The sequence below is a fragment of the Myodes glareolus genome, chromosome X (genome assembly GCF_982192425.1).
Source record: "Myodes glareolus chromosome X, mMyoGla1.1, whole genome shotgun sequence".
Lineage (NCBI taxonomy): Eukaryota > Metazoa > Chordata > Mammalia > Rodentia > Cricetidae > Myodes > Myodes glareolus.
Window position 1 is genome coordinate 81977384 of NC_142053.1, and position 23121 is coordinate 82000504.

General features: G+C 41.3%; 1 protein-coding gene and 1 pseudogene across 1 annotated transcript; one reads left to right on the forward strand and one right to left on the reverse strand.

Annotated features, from left to right (window-relative positions):
• The first annotated feature begins 1935 nt into the window (after positions 1 to 1935).
• Ercc6l (ERCC excision repair 6 like DNA helicase) lies at positions 1936 to 22241 on the forward strand. Its single transcript, XM_048417921.3, has 2 exons — positions 1936 to 2099; positions 18344 to 22241. The coding sequence occupies exons 1-2, from the start codon at positions 2032 to 2034 to the stop codon at positions 21987 to 21989; spliced, it is 3714 nt and encodes a 1237-aa protein (XP_048273878.1). The 5' UTR covers positions 1936 to 2031; the 3' UTR covers positions 21990 to 22241.
• On the reverse strand, positions 7235 to 7335 carry LOC125389518 (U6 spliceosomal RNA; annotated as a pseudogene).
• Positions 22242 to 23121: the final 880 nt, after the last annotated feature.

A 23121-nucleotide genomic window follows, 5' to 3' on the forward strand; every position in this document is an offset into this window, starting at 1 on the left:
TTTCTACTACCACCTCCCAGACGTTGCAGCCACGCGTGTGCCCCACCACACTTAGTTTTATGTGGAGTGCTGCAGACTGAATCCAGGGCCTTGGATCCTAGGCAACCACTGTAACAACTGAGCCGTATTCTCAGCACATAGACTTGTTTAATTTAATGTTTCTGTGTTTCAATTTTCTCATCTGTAAAGGGATAATGATAAGAAGAAAAACAATATCTGGAAAGGTCACGTAAGGGATGAAAAGCTTAGTGTAGGTAAAGTGTGGAGAACAGGGCTATTCTGCCTCATCTCTATTTACACACTCAGAGCTCTCCCACTGAGCCTCATTATTTTATTTCCTGCTCTGTGAGCATAGGTGACTCAGTGCAATTTGCAGATAATTTTTTAAATGCCTCTGTTACAGAAATCTTCAAACACACACAGAAGTCCAGAGAAGAGGATCATGAAACTGTATAAGGAACCCCAGAAAATATCAACAATCTTTGTTTACCTCTCTTTTTGATGTAAGTTTCAGGTGTCCCATTTTGCCTACAAATACCTCAATATGCTTCCAAGAGATGAGGACTTAAAAAAAAAGTTAGACTTAGGGATGTAGCTCAGTGGGAGAGGTTTACCTAGCAGCAGGTACCATTACCCTGAGTTTGACCCAGCATTTCCCCAACTAAATGCAGGAAGCAGCCAGTGCAAGGCTTAGCGGTGGAGGGGAACCCCTGAAACAGTGTGACAATGGAGCTGAGAAAATCCAGTAACGGAGAAAGGCACTTGCTGTCCACCCTGATGTCTTGAGTTTGATTCCCAGAACCCACATGGAGGAAAGAGAACTACGTCCTACAAGTTCTCCTATGACCTTCACACACATGCTGTGGCATGAACACACATATACATACCAAATAAAGAATTGGAAACTGCAGCCCAGCTCTCCAGGAACTCCCTAAATATAGCAGACTGGTCTAGAACTCAGAGATCCTTCTGCCTCCCCGGTGCTGGGATTACAGGTGTGCGTTATCATGCTTGGTATGTAAATGTTTCTTGCATGAGTACCGTGTTAACATGATTTCCACTCCTTCCCATCCAATTCCTATCATGTCCCCTCCCCAAACCTCTCACATGCGTAACCTCTTCTTTATAAAGCCTGCTGAATTCATTTAGTATTGTTTAAATAAGAGCTTTAGTTTTGGGTTTCGTCCCCCTACATTCCTCTCCTCTGGTTTTTTCATCCATCTATCCATCCATCCATCCATCCATCCATCCATCATCCATCCATCGATCCATCCATCGATCCATCGATCCATAGATCCATCCATCCATCCATCCATCCATCTATCTATATCTATCTATCATCTATCTATCTATCTATCTATCTATCTATCTATCTATCTATCTATCTATCTATCTATCTATCTATCTAATTTATTCATTTATCTGAGACAAGGTCTTGCTTTTATGTTAGCCCAGTCTGGATCTTGAGATCTTCCGGCCTCTGTGCACCACCGCGAATGGCTTAGGCTTTGTCCTTGAAACCCTTCAGAATCTGATTTAAAAGGTGCAGGACTTTATCTCTTAGGCGTGTGAATTCGAGTATGTTCAGTGCCAAGCACTGGCAGGTAGGGAAAGGGGCAATGGAAACCTCTACGGGCCATTACAATAAGACAGCCTCCACTCGCGAGCTCAAAAGAAACACGCGTACATTTTATTCAGTCTCTCAGTTTTTCCACGTAGCATTCAACACTCTCACCCTCGGGTGGCACAGTTGGAAGGGACAGAAAAAAATTACTAGCGGTCACGTGAAGACATAGCCCAATACGCTGCATCGAACTAGCTAATGTAGCCGGCGGGCTCCAGTGCTCGAGGGCGCAGGCGCAAGACCTTCCTGGGCGGGGCTCCGGAAACCGCGCTGGAGCCCCAGATCCCGGATTGGCCAGTCTGGAGGCGGTCGGTTGGCTCTTCCTCCTGGTTCGTGTGCCTTACTCAGTAAGGCGGGGGCGAGCGAAATTCAAGCGTGGCTTTGCTGTAAAGCCGTTTGCCTTGGCCATGGAGGCTTCCCAAGGTTTAGCGGAAGTGGAGACTTTGAACCCACGGCTAGCTGAGAGTTATCTGAGGTACGTTTGGGCCTCCGGACGGGTCTAGCTCGCAGTCCCTGGCCTGGGGTTGGGGTAGAATGACTCCCACACGCTCCCCAAGGAACCGTTTGTGGATTTGACCGGCGTCTCCCTCACTCCCCCCCAACCCCGCGCCCTCCCATCTTAGTCAAATAACCTTCCAGTCTGAACTCTTTCGAGACAGTATTCATCTGTGTATCCCTGGCTATCCTGGAACTCGCTCTGTAGACCAGGCTGGCCTCGAACTCATAGATATCCGCCTGCCTCTGCCTCCCTAGTGCGGGGCTTAAAGGTATGCGCCACCCCCTCCTGGCTGCAGTATGAACTCTTTAATAGCCCGAATTTCAATTAATTGATGAAGTCCTTGAGCCTTTCTAACCTGAGCTTGGGCAAAAAAGAGAGGAAAAATGGTCCCCAGGTTGTTAGTAATCGGTTAGTAGAAATGGGATCTGAAAAAGAAATGTTGTCAAATGCTTCGTTTCCTGACCAGAGTCTTGCCTTTAAATGAAAGAATGACCAGTTATAATGGTCGGTGAGCGAAGGGAAGGCATCAGCCAGAAACGAAACCGTTAAGAAATGTGCCTGAATAAGCAAACTTTCACCAGATGACTGACTCGGAGCTTGGTAATGTGGAGAGGAATATTTAACTGTTAAAAATTGTAGTACAAGGTTGGAGAGTTGGCTCAGAGGTTAAGAGCACTAACTTTTGGCACTTCCAGAGGACCCAGGTTCGGTTTCTAGCATTTATATAGTGACCCACAACTGCTTGTGGCTCCAGTCGTGCAGGATCCTGTGCTCTCTTCCGGCTTCCACAGTCACTGTACCGGGGTGGTGCACACACATACATACAGGCAAGACATGAATGCCCATAAAACTAATTTTTAAAAATCTGCAGAAAGCATAAGCAAAGGACTTGAAGGCATTTTTCTTAAAAAAAAAAACAAAACAACTAATAGTGACAAACAAACACATGAAAGGATGCTCAAAACCACTTCTCAGTAGAGGAAAGAAAATCGCACCTACAGTGGGGTGTGTGACATCCTGTCCTGGGACTATCTTTACAGATGGTTGTGCTGGGAAGTGAAGCAGGGTCCTCCGGAAAAGCAGTTAGTGTTCTTAACCACCAAGTCGTATCTCCAGCATGGAGGTGCATGTTGTTAACTTGTTTTTTTGAGACAGGTTTTTGCCGTGTGTAGCCCAGGCTGCTCTTGAACTCTTGTCTTTCTCTCTCAGCCTCCAGAGTATTGCAGGTGTGTAACTCCCAGTCCTATGGAATTAAAGTTTGATGTTGGCAGTTATCAGAACCACCGGTATTCTTGAGGAGGTCTCCCTCAAGGGACCTTTTCTTGGGTAAAAATGTAGAAAAAAGATTTCATGGCAAACCAGAGGGAAGCAAAGTGAGCGAGCATGTGGATATTTAGACCTGGAGTCGTGTAAGAAAAGGCAGTATAGGGTGTGTGCTTCACAGGAGAATTGACTTGACTCTTGTGTCTTCACAATGACTATCTCTGTATAAAACTCTGTGGCTTTCCAAGTTAAATATCTCAAAGGATGTAATTTTCAACAAGATTTGATTAAATCAAGCTTAAAATTGAATTAAATTAAAAATAAATGGCTGGTTTACTTGTTTTTCGGTTTGGTTTGGTTTGGTTTGGTTTTTTTGAGACAGCCTGCCCTTTCCATAAAACATTTTATTGTGTACGATGCCTTCTTTCTGTGTTATTTGATGCACAGAAGATTTTATTTACTTTTTGTCCTCATTTATTTAGCTCATAACATAGCCTGGTTTCCTAAAGTAATACAAATAGCCTATTTGTCAGGCTAGAACAAACAGTCCTTATGGGGGGCCAGTTCTGGGACACAGGTGTGTCAGCATATCCAGCAAGTATTCAAGTTGTGTTTTGTTTTAGGGTGGAAAGGGTTTGTTTTAGCTTCTACTTCCCGTCTATAGTCCATTACTGTGGTAAAACACATCATATTCACAGTCAAGAATAGAAAGAAATGAGCACATGCACACTTTTCAAAACAGGGTTTTTTTTGTGTAGCTTTGGCTGTCCTGGAATTCACGCTGTAGACCAGGCTGGCCTTGATCTCACAGAGATCTGTACGCCTCAGCTTCCTGAGTTGAATGCTAGGATAAAAGGTGTGCACCACCATCACCACCGGGCACAAGTTTTTTTTTTAATTAATATTTATTGAGCTCTACACTTTTCTGTGCTCCCCTCCTTGCCTCTCCCCTCCTCTCTTCAACCCTCCCACAAGGTCCCCATGCCCCCAATTTACTCAGGAGATTTTGTCTTTTTCTACTTTCTACATCCCATGTAGATTAGATCTGTGTAAGTCTCTCTTAGTGTCCACATTGTTTAAATTCTCTGGAATTGTGGTTTGTAGGCTGGCTTTCTTTGCTTTATGTTTAAAAACCACCTATGAGTGAGTACATGTGATAATTGTCTTTCTGTGTCTGGGTTACCTCACTCAAAATAATGTTTTCTAGATCCATCCATTTTCCTGCAAAATTCAAGCTGTTGTTATTTTTTTCTGCTGTGTAGTACTCCATTTGTGTAAATGTATCATATTTTTCTTATCCATTCTTTGATCGAGGGGAGTTTAGGTTGTTTCCAGGTTTTGGCCATGACAAACAAAGCTGCTATGAACATAGTTGAGCACATGTCCTTGTGGCACGATTGAGCATCCTTTGGATTTATACCCAAAAGTGGTATTACTGGGTCTTGAGGAAGGTTGTTTCCTAATTTTCTGAGAAATCGCCACACTAACATCCAAAGGGGTTGTACCAGCTTGCATTCCCACCAGCTATGCAGAAGTGTTCCCTTTCCCCCACATCCTTTCTAGCATAAGTTGTCATCAGGTTTTTGATTTTTGGCTATCCTTACAGGTGTAAGATGGAATCTCAGAGTTGTTTTGATTTGCATTTCTCTGATGACTAAGGATGTTGAACATTTCCTTAAGTGTCTTTCAGCCATTTTAGATTCCTCTGTTGAGAGTTCTCTGTTTAGGTCTGTACTCCATTTTTCAATTGGATTATGTGATCTTTTGGTGTCCAATTTCTTGAGTTGTTTGTATATTTTGGAGATCAGACCTCTTCTAATGTGGGGTTAGTGAAGATCTTTTCCCATTCTGTAGGCTGTCGTTTTGTCTTGTTGACCCATGTCCTTTGCTTTACAGAAGCTTTTCAGTTTCAGGAGGTCCCTTTTATTAATTGTTTCTCTCACTGTCTGTGCTGCTGGGGTTCTATTTAGGAAGCGGTTCCCTGTGCCAATGCATTCAAGTGTACTTCCCACTTTCTCTTCTATAAGGTTCAGTGTGGTTGGCTTTATGTTGAGGTCTTTGATCCATTTGGACTTGAGTTTTGTGCATGGTGATAGATATGGGTCTATTTTCATTTTTCTACATGTTGATATCCAGTTATGCCAGCACCACTTGTTAAAGATGCTTTCTTTTTTCCATTTGATATTTTTTGCTTCTTTATCAAATATCAGGTGTTCTAAGATGTGTGGATTGATATCCAGGTCTTCTATTCGATTCCATTGGTCCTCCTGTCTGTTCTTATGCCAATACCAAGCTGTTTTCAGTACTGTAGCTCTGTAGTAGAGTTTGAAGTCAGGGATTGTGATGCCTCCAGAAGTTCTTTTATTGCCCAGGATTGTTTTGGCTATCCTCGGGTTTTTGCTTTTCCAAATGAAGTTAAGTACCAGTCTTTCGAGGTCTTTTCGAAGAATTTTGCTGGGATTTTGATGGGCATTGCATTGAATCTATCTGGCACAAGTTCTTAATAAATGAAAATTCTTCCTCTTTTAAAAAATGTAAATATTCAGTAAATAAAATATATGCAATATTTCAGGTATAATTTGGTATATTAATGGTAAGCTTATTTTTTTTTCAAGACGGGTTTTTTTTGTGTGTGTGTGTGTGTAGCCTTGGCTGTCCTAGAACTAGCTGTATTGACTAGGCAAGTTTGCTTTATGTTAGTCACTTTCTGTAATACCTATAAAAGAATACCTTTAAAAAAATAGCTTAAGATTTATGTGGTCTCCCGGAGCAGTGGTAGTGCACACCTTTAATCCCATCACTTGGGAGCCAGAGGCAGGTGGGATCTCTGTGAATTTCTTGCCAGCCTGGTCTACAGATTGAGTTCCAGGACAGCCAGGGGTATACACAGAGAAACTGTCTCTATAACCAAAACAACAACAGAGATTTATCTTGGCTCACGATTTTAGAGGTTTTGGTAATAGTTGGCTGGCTGCGTTGCTTTTAGGCCTTCCTAGGGTAAGGCAGGAGCTTCATGAGGAAGAGCATAATAGAGGGAACAGGAAGGGAAGGGAGGTGACCTGGGGCAATGCATATCCCTCCTGGGCACACTTTCAGTCACTTGCTTCCTCTCCTGGGCCCCATCTTCTAGGCTCCACAGTCTCCTAATAATGCTATCAGATAATGATTTGCTATGCTAAATGATAATGCTATCAGATAATAATGCTATTAGATCAAGCTTTTGTTAGGTTACAGTCCTCAGGATCCAATTTGGGACTCAAAAGCCCTACCTTTGAACATCACACTGGTACTGGAATACAGTTTTTCTTTCTCTTTTAATACATTGGTTTTTTGTTCATTTTTTCTGCGCATGTGTGCATCTGCACACACATATGGAACTCAGAGAGCAACTTTCGTGAGTTGATTCTCTCCTTCCACAGTGCGGGTTCTGGAAAATGAACTCTAGCTATCAGATTTGGTGTCAAGTGCCTTTACCCTCTGAGCCATCTTGCTGGCCTGAGGTTTTAGTTGAGTGCAATGTATGTGCATGGATTTGTGTAGGTGTGCATCTGTGTGCAAATGTTAGAGGCCGAAGAAGGACACTGGTTATTCTGATCTATCACTCTCCATTCTTTCTCTTTGACATAGGCTCTTACTGAAACTGGAACTAGGTTGGTGGCTAGTAAGCCCCAGGCAGTCCTTGTGTCTTTCTTCCCAGCAGCACTGCAATTACAGGCACACACATAGTCAAACCCAGCTTTTTACATGGATGTTGGTGGGTTCTTACACTTGTAGCAGCTGCTTTTACCCACCGAATCATCTTTCTAGCCCCAGTACATGAGTTTCTGGTTTTTTGTTTTTGTTTTTTTAAAACTCTGGAACACTTCATGAATTTGCGTGTCATCCTTGTGCAAGGGCCATGCTAATTTCAATATTCAATTTTTAGTATATGTGCTGCCAAAATGAGCACCAGTGCATGAGTTTTTAAGATAGGAATGCATTTCTTATTCAAACCATAACTCCTTTTGTCCCTTGTCTTTCTTTGGCATCCTGTTTCCCCTTCTCCTTTTCTGCCATGCATAGAGTATCATGTAGTATTCACCAGAAGCTGAATAAGTACTAGCACCATGTTCTTGAATGCCCAGGTATTTGTTATAGCAACAGAAACACACTGAAATCCTCCCCCACTCAGATTGGTTCACGAGACTTCTAATGCCACACCAAAACCACGATGGTATAGAAGTATATTAGATGCATATGGTGTTTTCTGGAGAAAGAGCTAGTTTCTGATTTAAAAGTTACTTGAGAAAATAGGCAAAGGACATATATTTGGGGATTTTATAGTAATTGGGGTGATACTAAAGTGAAGGTCCCTGTGTAGGCACTGAAACATGACATTGTTTGAAATTCCTTCTGGTGCCAAAGGAGGATTTGATTTTTGCTTGCCCAATGTAAAGCAAAAAGAAAGGTGGAAGGGGTGGAATTGAAAAGCAGTCAGCAGTTGTATTAAATGTTCTCATTTCTATGGCAATTGCCTGGCAGAAACCATTTAAGAAAGGAGTCTTCTATAGCACAGGCTGACCTTGAAAACTAACTGTAGCTGAAGCTGGCCGAGAAGTCCCGCCTCCATATCCCAAGAGCTAGTATTATAGGTGTGTACCCACTTGCCTGACTGGGAGGATTGATTTTTGTTCACAATTCCATAGGTTTCAATTCATCATAACAGGAAGGATGTGACAACGTAGAGCAGTAACAGGAGGGGGACAGGGTAACATGTCCCCAAAGACAAACCTCCAATGATCTTCTTCCTCCAAGGAGGCTATTTCCTGATAATATTATATTATGAATCCACTAAGGGGTCAGTCCATTCATTATGTCAAAGCCCTCCGGATCTTATTGTCCCTGGAACTGCTGTTTTACAAGCCCTGAGTTGTGTTTTACTAACTTCCTAAGTATTTCCAATTCAATTAAGTTAAATTAACCATCATTGCAGCCACACTTTATTAATGGAATATCACACACACACACACACACACACACACACACACACACACAGAGAGAGAGAGAGAGAGAGAGAGAGAGAGAGAGAGACATACACAGTCTTGGGCTTGAACCCAGGACCTCATGTTTGCTAGGCAAGTGCTCTATCATTCTTTTTTAGTTTTTTTTTTAAAGAAAACAAAACTTTGAAATAGAGCTTCATTAAGATACTCAGGCTGGTCTTGAACTTAGGTATCCAGGTAGCCCTTGAACTTGTCATCCTTATGCCTCTGCTTTCCTAGTGCTGAGATTACAGCCAGTACCAATAGACCTGGCTAGAATCACATTTTGTTGTTGTTTTGAGACAAGGTCTAACATAGCCCAGGCTGGTCTCTAATTGAATTTTTGGTCCTCCTGCCTCTACCTCCCAAGTGCCAGGATTACAGGTGTGTACCACCATGCCTGACTATACTCAGTTTTTTTTTTTCTTTGAGACAGAGTTTCTCTGTGTAACAGCCCTGGCCGTCCTGAAACTCCTTGTAGACCAGGCTGGCCTCAAACTCACAAAGATCTGCCTACCTCTGTCTCCCCAGTGCTAGGATTAAAGACGTGTGCCACCACTGCCCCGCTAGACTCACTTTTAATCTAAATTTTAAGCATTTCACTCTCCCTTACCTTACTTAGGGTAGGATGCCAATGTGAATAACCATTTGACATCACTGGGATCTACAGTCTTCTCATGGGGTCTTTTCACTCTTCCTTACTCAGCTTGGGCTCACACTTCCCTCCTTACATAGCTTGAAGTTCAGAGTCAGTAATATAGAAACTTCCTTGCATGTGATTGTAACTTTCTCTTCTCTGACCCCCTGTATTTTTACCCTCTTGACAAGACTACAACCTTCATGTGGTATTTCTGGAAGTTGTGGATATTATCTTATATGGCAAGAAAGTGTTAAGGGCCAAGATGGAATCAAGGTCACTAACAGTTGGCCCTAAAATAGAGAAATTTCCTCCAGATAATTGCAAGGGTCCTTAAAAGTGGTGGAGAAAGGTAGGAGAGCCAAGTGATGCGATGAAGGGAGGACTCAGCAGGTTTTTGCTGACTGGTGAGATGGAAGTAGCTGGTGATCTAAGAAATGTGAGCAGCCTCTAGAAGCTGGAAAGAAAAGATTCTTCCTCTTAGACCCTCCAGAAAGGAATGCAGTTCTACTGGTACCTTGATTTTTTAGCCCAGTGAGACCTGTGGTAGACTTCTACAGAACCATAGGATAAAAGGTAATATGTGGCAATGAGCAGGGTGCTGCACACCTAGCACTTGGAGGCAGAAGCAAGAGGATTTCTGTGAGTTCATTCCCACCGTGATCTACATAGTGAGATCATATCTTAAAACTAACAAAAAAAATAATGTGCACCTATATGGTGGCCTATACCTGTAATCTTAGTGCTCAGGAGGTTGTGTCAATTGTGTTAAGTTTGAGATCAGCCTGGGCCACATAGTGAGTTCCAGTCCAGCTTAAGCCAGAGTGAAACCCCTGTTTCAAAAATGATAATACAGACTGGAGAGATGGCTCAGCGGTTAAGACTACTGGCTGCTCTTCCAGAGGACCTGAGTTCAATTCCCAGCAACCAACCACATGGTGGCTCACAACCATCATAATGAGATCTGGTGCTGTCTTCTGGCCTGTGGGCATACATGCAGACAGAACACTGTATACATAATAAATAGATCTTTAAAAACTATCAAAATGATAATACAGAACTAGACAGATAGCTCAGCACTTAAGAGGTCTGATTTCCAATACCCCCATGGCAGCTTCCATCTGAAATACCAGTTCCATGGGGGTTCATAGGCACTGTATGTAGACATACATGCAGGCAAAACACAAAATAAGAAGAAAAATAGTTTTAAAAAGATAATGTAGTCCCTCTCTGTGCCCTTAGAGATCAGTTCTAGATTTTTAGATTTCCCTTAAATACAAAAAACAAAACCTGCAGGTACTCAAGTCTCTCATTTATTCTTTTTTCCCCTTTTTTTGTTTTTTCGAGACAGAATTTCTCTGCGTAGTTTTGGAGCCTGTCCTGAACTCGTTCTGTAGACCAGACTGACCTCAAACCCACAGAGATCTGCCCGCCTCTACCTCCCTCAAATCTTTTATTTAAAATAATATCATATCTGTGTCCTAGTTTAAATCATCTCTGGATTACTTATAATGCCTAATACAATGTAAATCTATGTACATAGTAATTAAGTTCTGTTTAGGGACTAATGATAAGCAAAAAAGTCTGCATATTCAATACCAGTCATTGGTTTTTTCCCTAATAACTTATTTTTAAAAATATTACATTTGTTTTATTTTTAAATTATTTCTATGTGTGTGTCTATGTGAGTGCAGGTGACCTCAGACAACAGAAAAGTGTTGGGGTCCGATGTTATCCCGGACCCTTAATTATTATTATTTTTTTGGACCAGACCCCAACATAAACTATCTCTCCCTGGACCTGCGTGGAGGCGCGGGAACAAAGACATAACTCACATGGCTTTATCGAGAGGGAAATTTTTAGTGGTCCCTCATGAAGTCTTGAATTTACATTTTGAAGAATTTTTTGTTTATTTTTTAAACAGTCTTTATACCAAAACTTAACTGAGTGGGAAAATCACTAGCATTTTGTCTCCTAGATAACCAGGCTTTTTGTCACGTCCACAACTACCTGTTTGTTTTGTATACTACCTGTCATACATAGGCTGAATTAACATCTCTATTTGGCATCCTCCAAATTACAAAGAAAGGAGCAAAATATCCTGACCTTTTGTTAGGTTAGTGACAGCCTGTCTGGAAGTTTATGTGACCCATCTTAGGTGTGGCCTATGGCTTGATAGCTTGGCTGTCATACCATATAGAAAAATGGGCCTATAATTTATTCTTTCTTATTAATTTTAATAAAACCTGTGTTTCTGTAACAGGACAGGATGATTATGCCTGGCTTGGGCAAAGACTTCTATTTAATTTTTTTTTGTTTTTGAAACGGGCATTTATATATGTGAGCTTCTGTCTTAGGCATCTGGGAAGAAGACGCTTTAAACCCGTCATTGACTGTTGATCTCTGTGAAGAAAAGAGACTAATGGAGAGAGATACTTTTGGGATCTGTGTCTTGGAGCCGTACTTTTTTGTTACGATAAATTATAATGTTTTATGAATAATTATGTTCCCAAAGGCTATAGTCTCCTATTTAAAGGAGAAGAGAATTACTTGATTTGAGAATGTTTTTTTAGCTAGTTTAGAGTAGCTCTTAAATCTTTTTTTCCCACACAGACAACCTGAGCTAACTCTTAAATCTTTTATATTGTATCAGTATCTAAAATTTTTAGCATATGTATTAAGTCCCAACATTTATAGGGTATGTCAAATTTTTTTTTAGCAGTTGACAGGTTAATACCATAATTTTTTGTATTGTTGGTCAATACCAATTTTTTAAAATATCTTTGTTAGTACCATAATTTTTAGCATTGTTGGTCAATACCAACTTTTTTTTTTAACATTTTATATGTAGTTACAAATATTAGGTCAATACCGGTAAGAGTATAATGACATTGTTATTAAATACCAGTTCTAGTCTCTGAACAGCAGTTAAACCCTTAGTCTGTTCCCGTCTTAAGTGAAGAGGGGTTTTAGTTATTGAGTCCTTTTTTTTTTAAAGGGGGAAAACTTAGTTTTTAGCTTTTAGGTTTAATATTTAATCAAAATGAGTTTTGTGTCTCAAAGATTAAAACAGTTAAATGTTTAGTCTGCATCTCGGCTCCAAAGCAAACAGGATTTAAACTGCAGAAAATTGTAGTCATTGTGGTTAGGTCAGCTCAGCAGTGTCTCTGGGTCTGTGTGTGTATCCCAAGTGTCTGGAAGCAGCTCAGTCCCTCAGTGCAGCATGGCACCCTGCAGTGTAGAGTGGTGGTAGCAGGCCCTGCAGACCAGGCACTCCTCTCTGGGGGCAGGGAAGACTGGATCATGGACTCTTTTTTAACTCCTTTATGGTGTGTTTGTAGCTATGATGTTACCTGGTTTGTCATTTTTTTTTTTTACTGTATATGTAGTCATCTTTTTTAGTTTTTTTTAATGGCTTTTTTTGTGAAAAAAGAACATAAACACATCCTTGACCCCAAATTAATATAGGTTGGGTCTTTTTATGATTTATTTTAAGGGCTTTTTTACCTTGTCTTAGCAAAGGTCACCTTGACACCATTATTTTTCTATGTGTGTGTCTATGTGAGTGCAGGTTACCTCAGAGAATAGAAAAGTGCATTGAATTTGCCTGGGTTATGGGCTGTTGTAACTTCCCGATAAAGGTGCTGGAAACCAAAGCTGGTTCCTCCTCTGCAAGAGCATTACACGCTCTTAGCCACTGAGCCATTTCTCTATCCTTCCATATATTTTCAGTCTACTGTTAGTTGAATTTGAGGATGTATAAACCATAGATATGGAGGATCATCCATAATTACTGTCAAGCAGGCTCATAATATTACTTGGCAGACTATATTTCTCTAATGTATTCACTAATCTGTTCTATTAGGTGGTTGTTTCTTATCATTCTGCTTTTCAAAACCTCAATGCCTCCCTCATTTCTGAACCTATGACCCTGCTTCCAGTTTCACTGGGTTGATTGATAGAAGCACTCACAAGCTTCTCCCTGTCAACTCATGCCCCGGTGTGGTTCCCACTGTATTTCCGGCTCTGAGTCCTGTTAGTACAGATGAACTCTTCATGTGCCTAGTAAGGCTCTGGTATAAGGACTTTTATCTAACTTTTGTTGTTGCTAAAAAACAGACAAGAAATACTTTTGTTTTATTTTTTGCTTTTCTGAGACAGGGTTTCTCTGTGTGTAACAGCCCTGACTGTCCTGGAACTCACTCTGTAGACAATGCTGGCCTCAAACTCAGAGATCCTGCCTCTGCCTTCTGGGTGCTGGGACTCAAGGTGTGTGCTGCTACCCAGTCAAAAAAATACCCTTTAAAGCTAGTGGGGGAAGTATAGGCTAGTCTGGGCTACATAGAAAGACCCTGGGATTTCAATTACTTTTTAAATTTTATTTTGAAAATTGAAAAAAGATTTTTTCATACAGTATATTCCAGTCACCATTCTTTTCTCCCAGTTCCTCCTAGAATCTCCCCACATCACCACCACCCAAATCTATACCTTTCTTTCTCTGTCTCAAAACAAACAGGTTGCTAGGTGGTAGTGACACATGCCATTATTCTCAGCACTCAGGAGGCAGAGGCAGATTGATTTCTGTGAGTTCGAGGCCAGCCTGGTCTACAGAGTGAGTTCCAGGACATCCAGGGCTATGCAGAGAACCCTGTCTCAAAAAACCAAAACAAACAAAAAGAAAACTAACAGGTATCTAAAAAATAATAATAAAAGCAAGGAAGTTTTCCAACTTTGAGTAATACTAAGATTGATCAGAGGGTTCACTGGTCATAGTCTAATTCTTCTTTGCAAACTTGCACCCTCCCCTGTGATGAGGAAGTAGTATGTTGGGGATATGTAGTAGTATTCTGTGAATATTCTGTTTTCTGTCTACTTTTCATTCTCCTTTAATTGATTTCTCTGATATTTTGTCACAGTGATGAAAAAGCTAAGCAACACAAAAGGATGCATATTATCAGTGTGACATTTTTCTGTTGACTTTTTTTGGCTTTGACTGGCCTGGAGCTCACTATGTAATCAGTCTGGCTTTGAGCTCAGATCTGCCTACTTCAGCCTCCTAAAGGTTACACCACTACACCCAGCTCTGTTGACCTTGATCACCTGACTTAAGTTTGACTTGCCAGTTGGTCAATATATAAGGTTAATTTTCATCTGAGGGACCCCTTTCCATACTGTACAATTTGCTAGCATGTCATAATGTGCAGCATACATTTAAGGAGTAAGAATTAGATCTTATCTCATTGAGAATAGAACATTTACCTTATTTGCATTCTCCTGTGTGGGAGATTTGTCTCCATATTTATTTACTTGTTTATTTACTCAATTTTATTGCAATGGGCTCATGGACATTTATTTCATATTTTGAGTTCTATACTACAATTCAAAGTGTTCTATCTCCAAGCATGGTGATCTGGTTTAGTTGGTTCCTGAGTCACTTTGACATATCCACATCATTATAGAGTTACTTTTTTTGTTTTTTGTTTTGTTTTGTTTTTGGTGCAGGTCTCTTGTATTCCAGGTTGGTTGAACTCTTGATCATCCTGCTTTTACTTTTGAAATTCTGGGATTATAGCAGTGTACCACCATACCCCATTAACTTCGTGTATTTAAGTCACAAAATAACCTACTTTTTTGGACTCCACGTTCTTACATAGTTTATTTCTTGCCGTGGTCCTAGAATCATCCATGTTTTCAGAGAACTGATTCCTTTGATTGTGGAGTTATATTAGACTCCTCGGTGTGGTACTAAGTATGCTTATTGTTACTATCATTGCTTCTAGACCCTCTTTTATGACAGAAAGTAAATATATATATATATATAATCCATGTAGATAGATAGATAGATATTTCTTTATTTCCATCTACATTAAAGTAGATATGGATTTGTACTCTTGTCCCCAACTCTGATCTGTCCCTCCGTGGATAGCTCTTGACATGCCTTTGTAACTCCTACTGCAACAGTCAGAAACTGGCTCCCACAACCTGTCATTAGTCACTTACCTGTGCAAGTCCAGTATCCATGAATTGCTGTTAAAATACAGAAATTCTAATGATTGGGCTGGAGAGATGGTTCAGGGGTTAAGAGCATTGCCTGCCTGCTCTTCCAAAGGTCCTGAGTTCAATTCCCAGCAACCACATGGTGGCTCACAACCATCTTTAATGGGGTCTGGTGCCCTCTTCTGGCCTACAGGCATACACACAGACAGAATATTGTATACATAATAAATAAATAAATATTTTTTTAAAAAAGAAAGAAATTCTGATGATTATAAGAAAAACAAGCATCAACCTCGTTCCCAGCTTCTCCTTTACTATCACAACATAGATCATTGCTGACACCAGGTGGGCAGAGGCTATTCACACATTTGCACACATACTTTCAAGCAATTCCATCAGTTTCTATTGCTGTGATAAAACATGACAAAAACAACTTGGGAGGGAAAGGTTTATTTCACCTTACAGTCCATCATGAAGGAAGGGAAGTCAAGGCAGGAACTGGAGCAGAAACCGTGGAGGAATGCTGTATACTGACTTTCTTGCTAGTGACTTGCTCAACCTGCTATTTTTTTTTTACAAGCCCCAGGACCACCTGGCCCGGGGTAGCACTGCCCACAGTGAACTGGGACCACCCACATCAATCATTAAAACACTACATTTGGGGGCTGAAGAGATGGCTCAGAGGTTAAGAAAACTGACTGCTGTTCCGAAGGTCCTGAGTTCAATTCCCAGCAACCACATGGTGGCTCACACCCATCTATAATGAGAGCTGGTGCCCAGAACACTATATACATAATAAATAAATTTAAAAAAATAAAAAAAATAAAACACTACATTCACAGACTTGACTACTGTTGTAAAAAGAGTGGCCTGCCTGGCTTGGCTCCCGGCTGCCTGGCTAGTTTACACCCTAAATAATTACACAGAAACTGTATTCATTTAAACACTGCCTGGCCCATTATATCTAGCCTCTTATTGACCAACTCTCACATATTAGTTTAACCCATCTCCATTAATGTGTATTGCCACTTGACTGTGGCTTAGTGGCATGAGTCTAACCAGCGTCCATCTCGGAGAGGAGAGCCATGGTGTCTGCCTGCCTCTGCTTTCTTTCTCCCAGCATTCTGTTTGGTCTACTCCACCTATCTAAATTCTGCCCTATCAAAAAGCCATGGCAGTTTCTTTATTTGACCAATGAAAACAACACATAGAAAGAAGACCCTCCTACACCAGACTACAAGACTACCTTATGGGAAGCATTCTCGATTAAAATTCCCTCTTTCCAACTAGACTGGTAGTATGCACCTTTAATCCCAGCACTTGGGGGGCTGAGGCAGGCACTTCTCTGTGAGTTCTAGAGCAATCAGGGCAGAAGCAGGCAGACCTTTGAGTTTGAGGCCAGACCAGTCTGGCCCAGTCTACACAGTGAGTTTCGGAATAGCCAGGGTTATATAGGAGTACCCTGTCTCTAAAACAAAAATATGTAAGGTAGGTAAAGACAGAGGGGTCGTAGGATATGTCAGAGAGGATTTGTACTACCAGATTAAGCAGCTTAAATTTTGTAAACTATGGGTCCACCATAGACATTTTTGAGTTAACACCTTCATTGAATACTTATACCAGGCATTTCTCCTAGTGATACTGTACAGTTCAGTGACATTCATTATATTCACATAATTGTGGAAATGGTGTGTTCAAATAATTGTACGCCTTTCACATGGCTAAGTTTAGGATATTTTCATTACCCTCCAAAGAAATTCGTAACATTTAGCCATCGCCTCTCCAGCCCTAGATGGTTATAAAGTGGTGCCTTATTGTGGTTTTGGTTTGCATTTCCCCATGACTAACATCTTTTTATGTTCTTATTTTCCTTTTAATGTTTTTTTTTGGGGGGGGGTTCAAGACAGGGTTTCCTCTGTGTCTTTGGAGACTGTCGTGTAGCCCAGGCTGGCCTCGAACTCACAGAGATCCACCTACCTCTGTCTCTGCCTCCTGAGTGCTGGGACTAAAGGCTTGCACCACCACACCCAGTTCCATAGAGTATTTTTGTTCTCATTTTTGAGGAACCTCCATGTTGTCTTCCATAGAGGCTGTACTGTTGTATATTCCAAACAGTATGTAAAGACTGTTCCCTACCTCAGAATTCTTGCTTTCTTGTTAGCATTTGTCTTAGTTATTCTAAGTTGGGTGAGATGCAGTTTCTTATAATTTTTTTTACTTATTGTTTGTGTGTGTGTGCAGAGGTCAGAGGACAGCTCTGGGGACTTCCTTCTATAATGACTTCTAGAGAGTGAACGTAGGTTGTAAGGCCTGAGCTGAAAGTGCCTTTACCAGCTGAGCTATCTTGCTGGGCCAGGATGGAGTCTCACTGTAGTTTTGATTTGCATTTCCCTACTAATAATATTGAGCATTTATTCATATAATCCATTGTCCATTTTTATTTTGTGTTTTTTGAACTAGAGTCTCATGTAACGTAGATTGGTGTCAGATTTGCTTTGTAGCTGAGGCTGACCTTAAATTCCTAATTCTGTCTCTACTTTCCAAGTGTTGAGATTATAGGCATATACTAACATCTCCAACTGTAGTTCTTTGTGCTTGTTTTGAGGCAGGGAATTAATTCTAGCCCAGGCTGGCCTAGAACTTAAAAAGGCCTTTTTATATCCATCCATCGCTCCATCCATCTAGCTATATCTGAGTGTAGGTGGGTAGATGTACATGGCAGCATGTTTGCAGGTCAGAGGATAACCTGAGGAAGTCAATTCTCTCCCTCTACTATGTGGATTCCAAGGATCAAACTCAGTTACCTGGCTTGGAACTCTTGATCCTCTTGTCTCAGCCTCTGAAGTGCTTGAAGTACAAGTATGTATTTTTTCTGTGCTAATCTCTGCTATCCTGAATTAAGGGCTTTAGAAACCCAGTTTAGTTACAGGGCTGAATGAAGCTCAGCTGGTAAAATGCTTGCCTAGCATGCACAAAGCCCTGAGTTCGTCTCCCAGCACCTCATATAAAATTGGGCATAGCACATGCCTACAATTCCCAGCACTCATGAGGTGGGTTAGAGGCTGGGGGAAGATAGTTCAAGGTCACCCTTGGCTATATAGTGAGTTTAAGAAGAACTGCATGGAGTACCTGAAACTGTCTTTTTTTTTTTTTTTTTTTAAAAAAGCCCAACTACAGTCTGGATTAAAAAATGGACTCTGACCCTAGAGGCTTTAGAGTCTCCTTTATGCCAAGCAAGTATTTTACCACTTGAGCTACATCCCTAGTCCCATGTCTTATTTCTTTACTTTTTTTTTAAATAGATATGTGCAAGAAGCCAAAGAAGCAGCTAAGAATGGAGATCTGGAAGAATCATTGAAACTTTTCAATTTGGCAAAGGACATTTTTCCCACCAAAAAGGTGATCAGCAGAATCCAAAAACTTCAGGAAGCTTTGGAGCAGTTGGCAGAAGAAGATGGTGATGATGAATTCACAGATGTGTGCAACTCTGGCTTGGTGCTTTATCGGGAGCTGTATGAGAAACTCTTTGAGCACCAGAAAGAAGGCATTGCCTTTCTCTACAGCCTGTATAAGGATCAAAGAAAAGGGGGCATCTTAGCAGATGATATGGGATTAGGAAAGACTATTCAGATCATTGCTTTCCTGTCTGGTATGTTTGATGCTTCACTTGTGAATCATGTGCTATTGATCATGCCAACCAGTCTCATTAATACATGGGTCAAAGAATTTGCCAAGTGGACACCAGGAATGAGAGTCAAAACCTTTCATGGCTCCAGCAAGGATGAACGCACTAGAAACCTGACACGGATTCAACAAAGGAATGGCGTTATTATCACTACCTACCAAATGCTAATCAATAATTGGCAGCAACTTGCAAGCTTTAATAACCAGACATTTGTATGGGACTATGTCATTCTTGATGAGGCCCATAAGATCAAAAGTGCCTCTACCAAGTCAGCAATATGTGCTCGTGCTGTTCCCGCAAGTAATCGCCTCCTCCTCACAGGAACACCAATCCAGAATAATCTGCAAGAACTGTGGTCCCTATTTGATTTTGCTTGCCAAGGCTCCTTGTTAGGAACATTAAAAACTTTTAAAATGGAGTATGAAAATCCTATTATTAGAGCAAGAGAGAAGGATGCTACCCCTGGGGAAAAAGCCTTGGGACTTAAGATATCTGAAAATTTAATGGAAATCATAAAACCCTATTTTCTCAGGAGGACCAAAGAAGAAGTGCAAGTGAAAAAGACAAATAAGCCAGAGGCCAGGCTTAGTGAAAAGAATCCAGGTGTTGAAGCCATTTGTGAGATGCCTTCCTTTACCAGGAAAAATGATTTCATTGTTTGGATACGTCTTGTGCCTTTACAAGAGGAGATTTATAGGAAGTTCGTGTCTTTAGATCATATCAAGGAGTTACTAATGGAGACACGCTCACCTCTGGCTGAGCTGGGTGTCTTAAAGAAACTCTGTGATCACCCTCGGCTGCTGTCTGCACGAGCTTGTCATTTGCTGAATTTAGGGACTGCCACATTGTCTGCTCAGGATGAAAATGAGCAAGGAGATACCTCAGATGTGAACAGCATTGATCACCTAACTGACAGTGTACTGATGGAAGAGTCTGGAAAAATGATATTCTTAATGGCCCTGCTAGAGAGACTTCAAGATGAAGGGCATCAAACTGTGGTGTTTTCTCAGTCAAGACAAATTCTCAACATCATTGAGCGCCTTTTAAAGAATAAGCACTTTAAGATGTTACGAATTGATGGCACAATTACTCATCTTTGGGAACGAGAAAAAAGAATTCAGTTATTCCAGCAAAATAAAGAATACTCTGTTTTTCTACTTACCACTCAAGTTGGTGGTGTTGGTCTAACATTAACTGCGGCAACTAGAGTGGTCATTTTTGACCCTAGCTGGAACCCTGCAACTGATGCTCAAGCTGTGGATAGAGTTTACCGAATTGGACAAAAAGAGAATGTTGTGGTTTATCGCCTAATCACTTGTGGGACTGTAGAAGAAAAAATATATAGAAGACAGATTTTCAAGGACTCGTTAATCAGACAAAGTACTGGTGATAAGAAGAACCCATTCCGCTATTTTAGCAAACAAGAGTTAAGAGAGCTCTTCACAGTTGGGGATCTGCAGAACTCTGCAACCCAGCTGCAGCTTCAGTCTCTGCATGCTGCTCAGCGGAGATCTGATGAGAAATTAGATGAGCATATTGCCTACCTACACTCACTGGACATAGCAGGAATCTCAGACCATGATTTGATGTTCACTCATGAGCTGTCTGTTAAAGAAGAACTTGCCATGCTAGAAGAGTCTTCGTACATTCAACAGAGAGTGCAGAAAGCTCAATTGCTTGTTGAATTTGAATCTCAAAATACAATGGAAAGACAAAAAACTGGAAAAAAAGAGACCTGGCTCAAAGCACATGAATTTTCTTCTCAACGGAAGAAGAAAGGTCCTGAATTGAACAAACCCTGGCCTCGACCGCCACACCTTCTGACTAATCCTACCCAGATAGAGACTATCAGTTCTCAGATGGCCAGTATAAGCATTGGTGATCAGTCTTCTGAGAGTGAGCCCCAAGATCCCTCCAAGTCACATGACGTTACTTTGCTGCAAGGTGATGGGCACCACTATGAAAGTACATTGGACGCTGGCACTGGAGCTATTTCACCCCAGGAGGCTGGAAGTATGGAGGGAATTTGGACTGACTCTTTACTGGGACCCGCAGAATGTTTTGCAGCTGAAAATGAAGCTGTGCAAAAGAAAGCATCACAAGCATCACCTGGACAAGAGGCCCTGCCGGAGAACCTCCTGGAAAGTTTTAGTTATTTACCTAAACAATCCATCAAGGCTGATCTTGGGTCAAATTTAGATCTACAGGATAGTTGTCCCACAGCAGATGAAAATCAAAACATAGAATCAGATGTGCACGTGATTGAAATATCTGATGTCTTGTCAGCATCTCCTAGTGCACTGCAGGGTGCTCAAGTGAGCGAGGCCCAGTTGGAGTTGGAAGAGGACCTCTCAGAGTCACCGCCAGAGTATGCATGTGATTTCAATCTTCTCCTGGAAGACTCCGCAGACGCTAGACAAAATGTCTCCAAGTTTTTGGGACATGTTGAGAAAGAAAATAGCTTGCAAAGCCCTGCCGCTAACACTAGGGCAGAGTCAGCAGTTAATCGCAGTTTTAATTCTTTTAATGAGAGTGATGAAGAACCAGACATGATTAGTGTGAAAACCAGAAGCAAAGCTAGAAGGATCCTCTCAGACACTGAGGATGAAGAAGATGCTTTTAAAGGTACTTCCAGCACAAGTTCATTTAGCATCTCTCCCTGTCAGTTCTCATCTGTGAAACAATTTGATGCTTCATCTCCCAAAAATGACACCAGTCCACCTGGAAGGTTCTTTTCACCAAAACTACCTGATAGTGTGAATATGTCCTTAGATTCTAGGAGATCTCTGGCTTCTAGGAGGTCTCTGATCAGTGTGGTTTTAGATGACGTGGAAGATATGGAGGAAAGGCTTGAGAGCAGCAGTGAGGAGGAGAGTGCTCCAGGTCATGAGGAAGAAGAGGAAGAAGAGAGCAGTGATGAAGCCTCTGTGCGCACAGAAGAGGATCCTTCTGAGGAAACACAGGCTTCAGGAAACAAGCCGAGCAGCTTGACTGAGTCTGAGCCTAGACCTCTGGCCTCGAAGAGCTCTCCCTGTTCCCCTGAACCTTTGTCGAGCGATCCTTTGGCTGATCCTCCCCAGGATCCAGCCGTGGAGGCTGCTGAGGACTATGAGAGTCTTGTAGCTCGTGGAAGAGAACTGAAAGAGTGTGGGAAGATACAGGAGGCTCTCAACTGCTTAGTGAAAGCTCTTGACATAAAGAGTGCGGATCCTGAGGTCATGCTCATGACTCTAAGTTTGTATAAGCAACTTAACAATGCTTGAGAACTTTAGAGCCTGGTTAGTATGTCTAAAAGGAAACTGAATATAGAAGTTTTGTTTAGTATTTCTTTCCTTGAGTATTTCATTTTTTTCTTTTAGGCATATTTTACAAGCTTTCAGGTGACTTTTTTTGTATTTTTAATTGATACTTCCTAAAGTTTTTGTGAAACTATCTGGGTTATCTTTTTACTCTGAAAAGGACCATCTTGTCTGTCAGCTCAGATCAGAAAATTAAAGTGACTTTTCTCAAGTGTTTTCCTTTCGTGTTCTTTGTTTTCTTTTCTTTTTTTTCTTTTTTGGTTTTTCAAGACAGGGTTCATTCACTTTCATGAAATGATAGGTGAACGTATACAAAAACTCTTTAGTTAAGGGAGCTTGTCACTTAGCATCCTAAATCCTGAGACATCTCTAGTAAAGTGGTGTTTGTGCTTGCGGCTTAGCTGTGGACGGTGCCTGTGCTGGCATTCTTCAGCTCCTAGCCTGCCCGGCAGTCACTCTTCCTACTACCTGGGTAGTTAGTTCACTCACCTTTGACTGTCTGCTTTCCTTCAAACTGGTTTTTGTTTTGTTTTGTTTAGTTTTTTAGTCTTTTTAAGTTTTTTTAGTCTCTACATAGCCCTGGCTGTGCTCGAACTCACTCTGTATACCTGACTGCCATAAAACTCAGAGATCTATCTGCCTCTGCCTCCTGGGTGCTGGGGTTAAAGGTGCTTGACACTACACCTCACTTATGCTGCTGTTTTGAGGTTATCACATCCTCTCTTTGGGATGTAGACTAGATAGAATCCGATTCATCCTCAGAAGCACAAGTGCAGCATAGTATAAATTGTCACCCAAGAACTAGTGTCTAGACCGTACCTTCTGGCCGGGCGGTGGTGGTGCACGCCTTTAATCCCAGCACTTGGGAGGCAGAGACAGGTGGATTTCAGTGAGTTTGAGGCCAGCCTGGTCTACAAGAGGCAGTTCCAGGACAGCCAGGACTGTTGCACAGAGAAACCCTGCTTCAAAAAACAAACAAAAAAAAAAAACAAAAAAAAAGAAGAAAAAAAAGAAAGGAAGTGCCTACTGGGTATTGATCATATCACACAGGCGTCTTGTTTAATCCTTACCTGTAACCTTTGAGGTACAGGGTGTG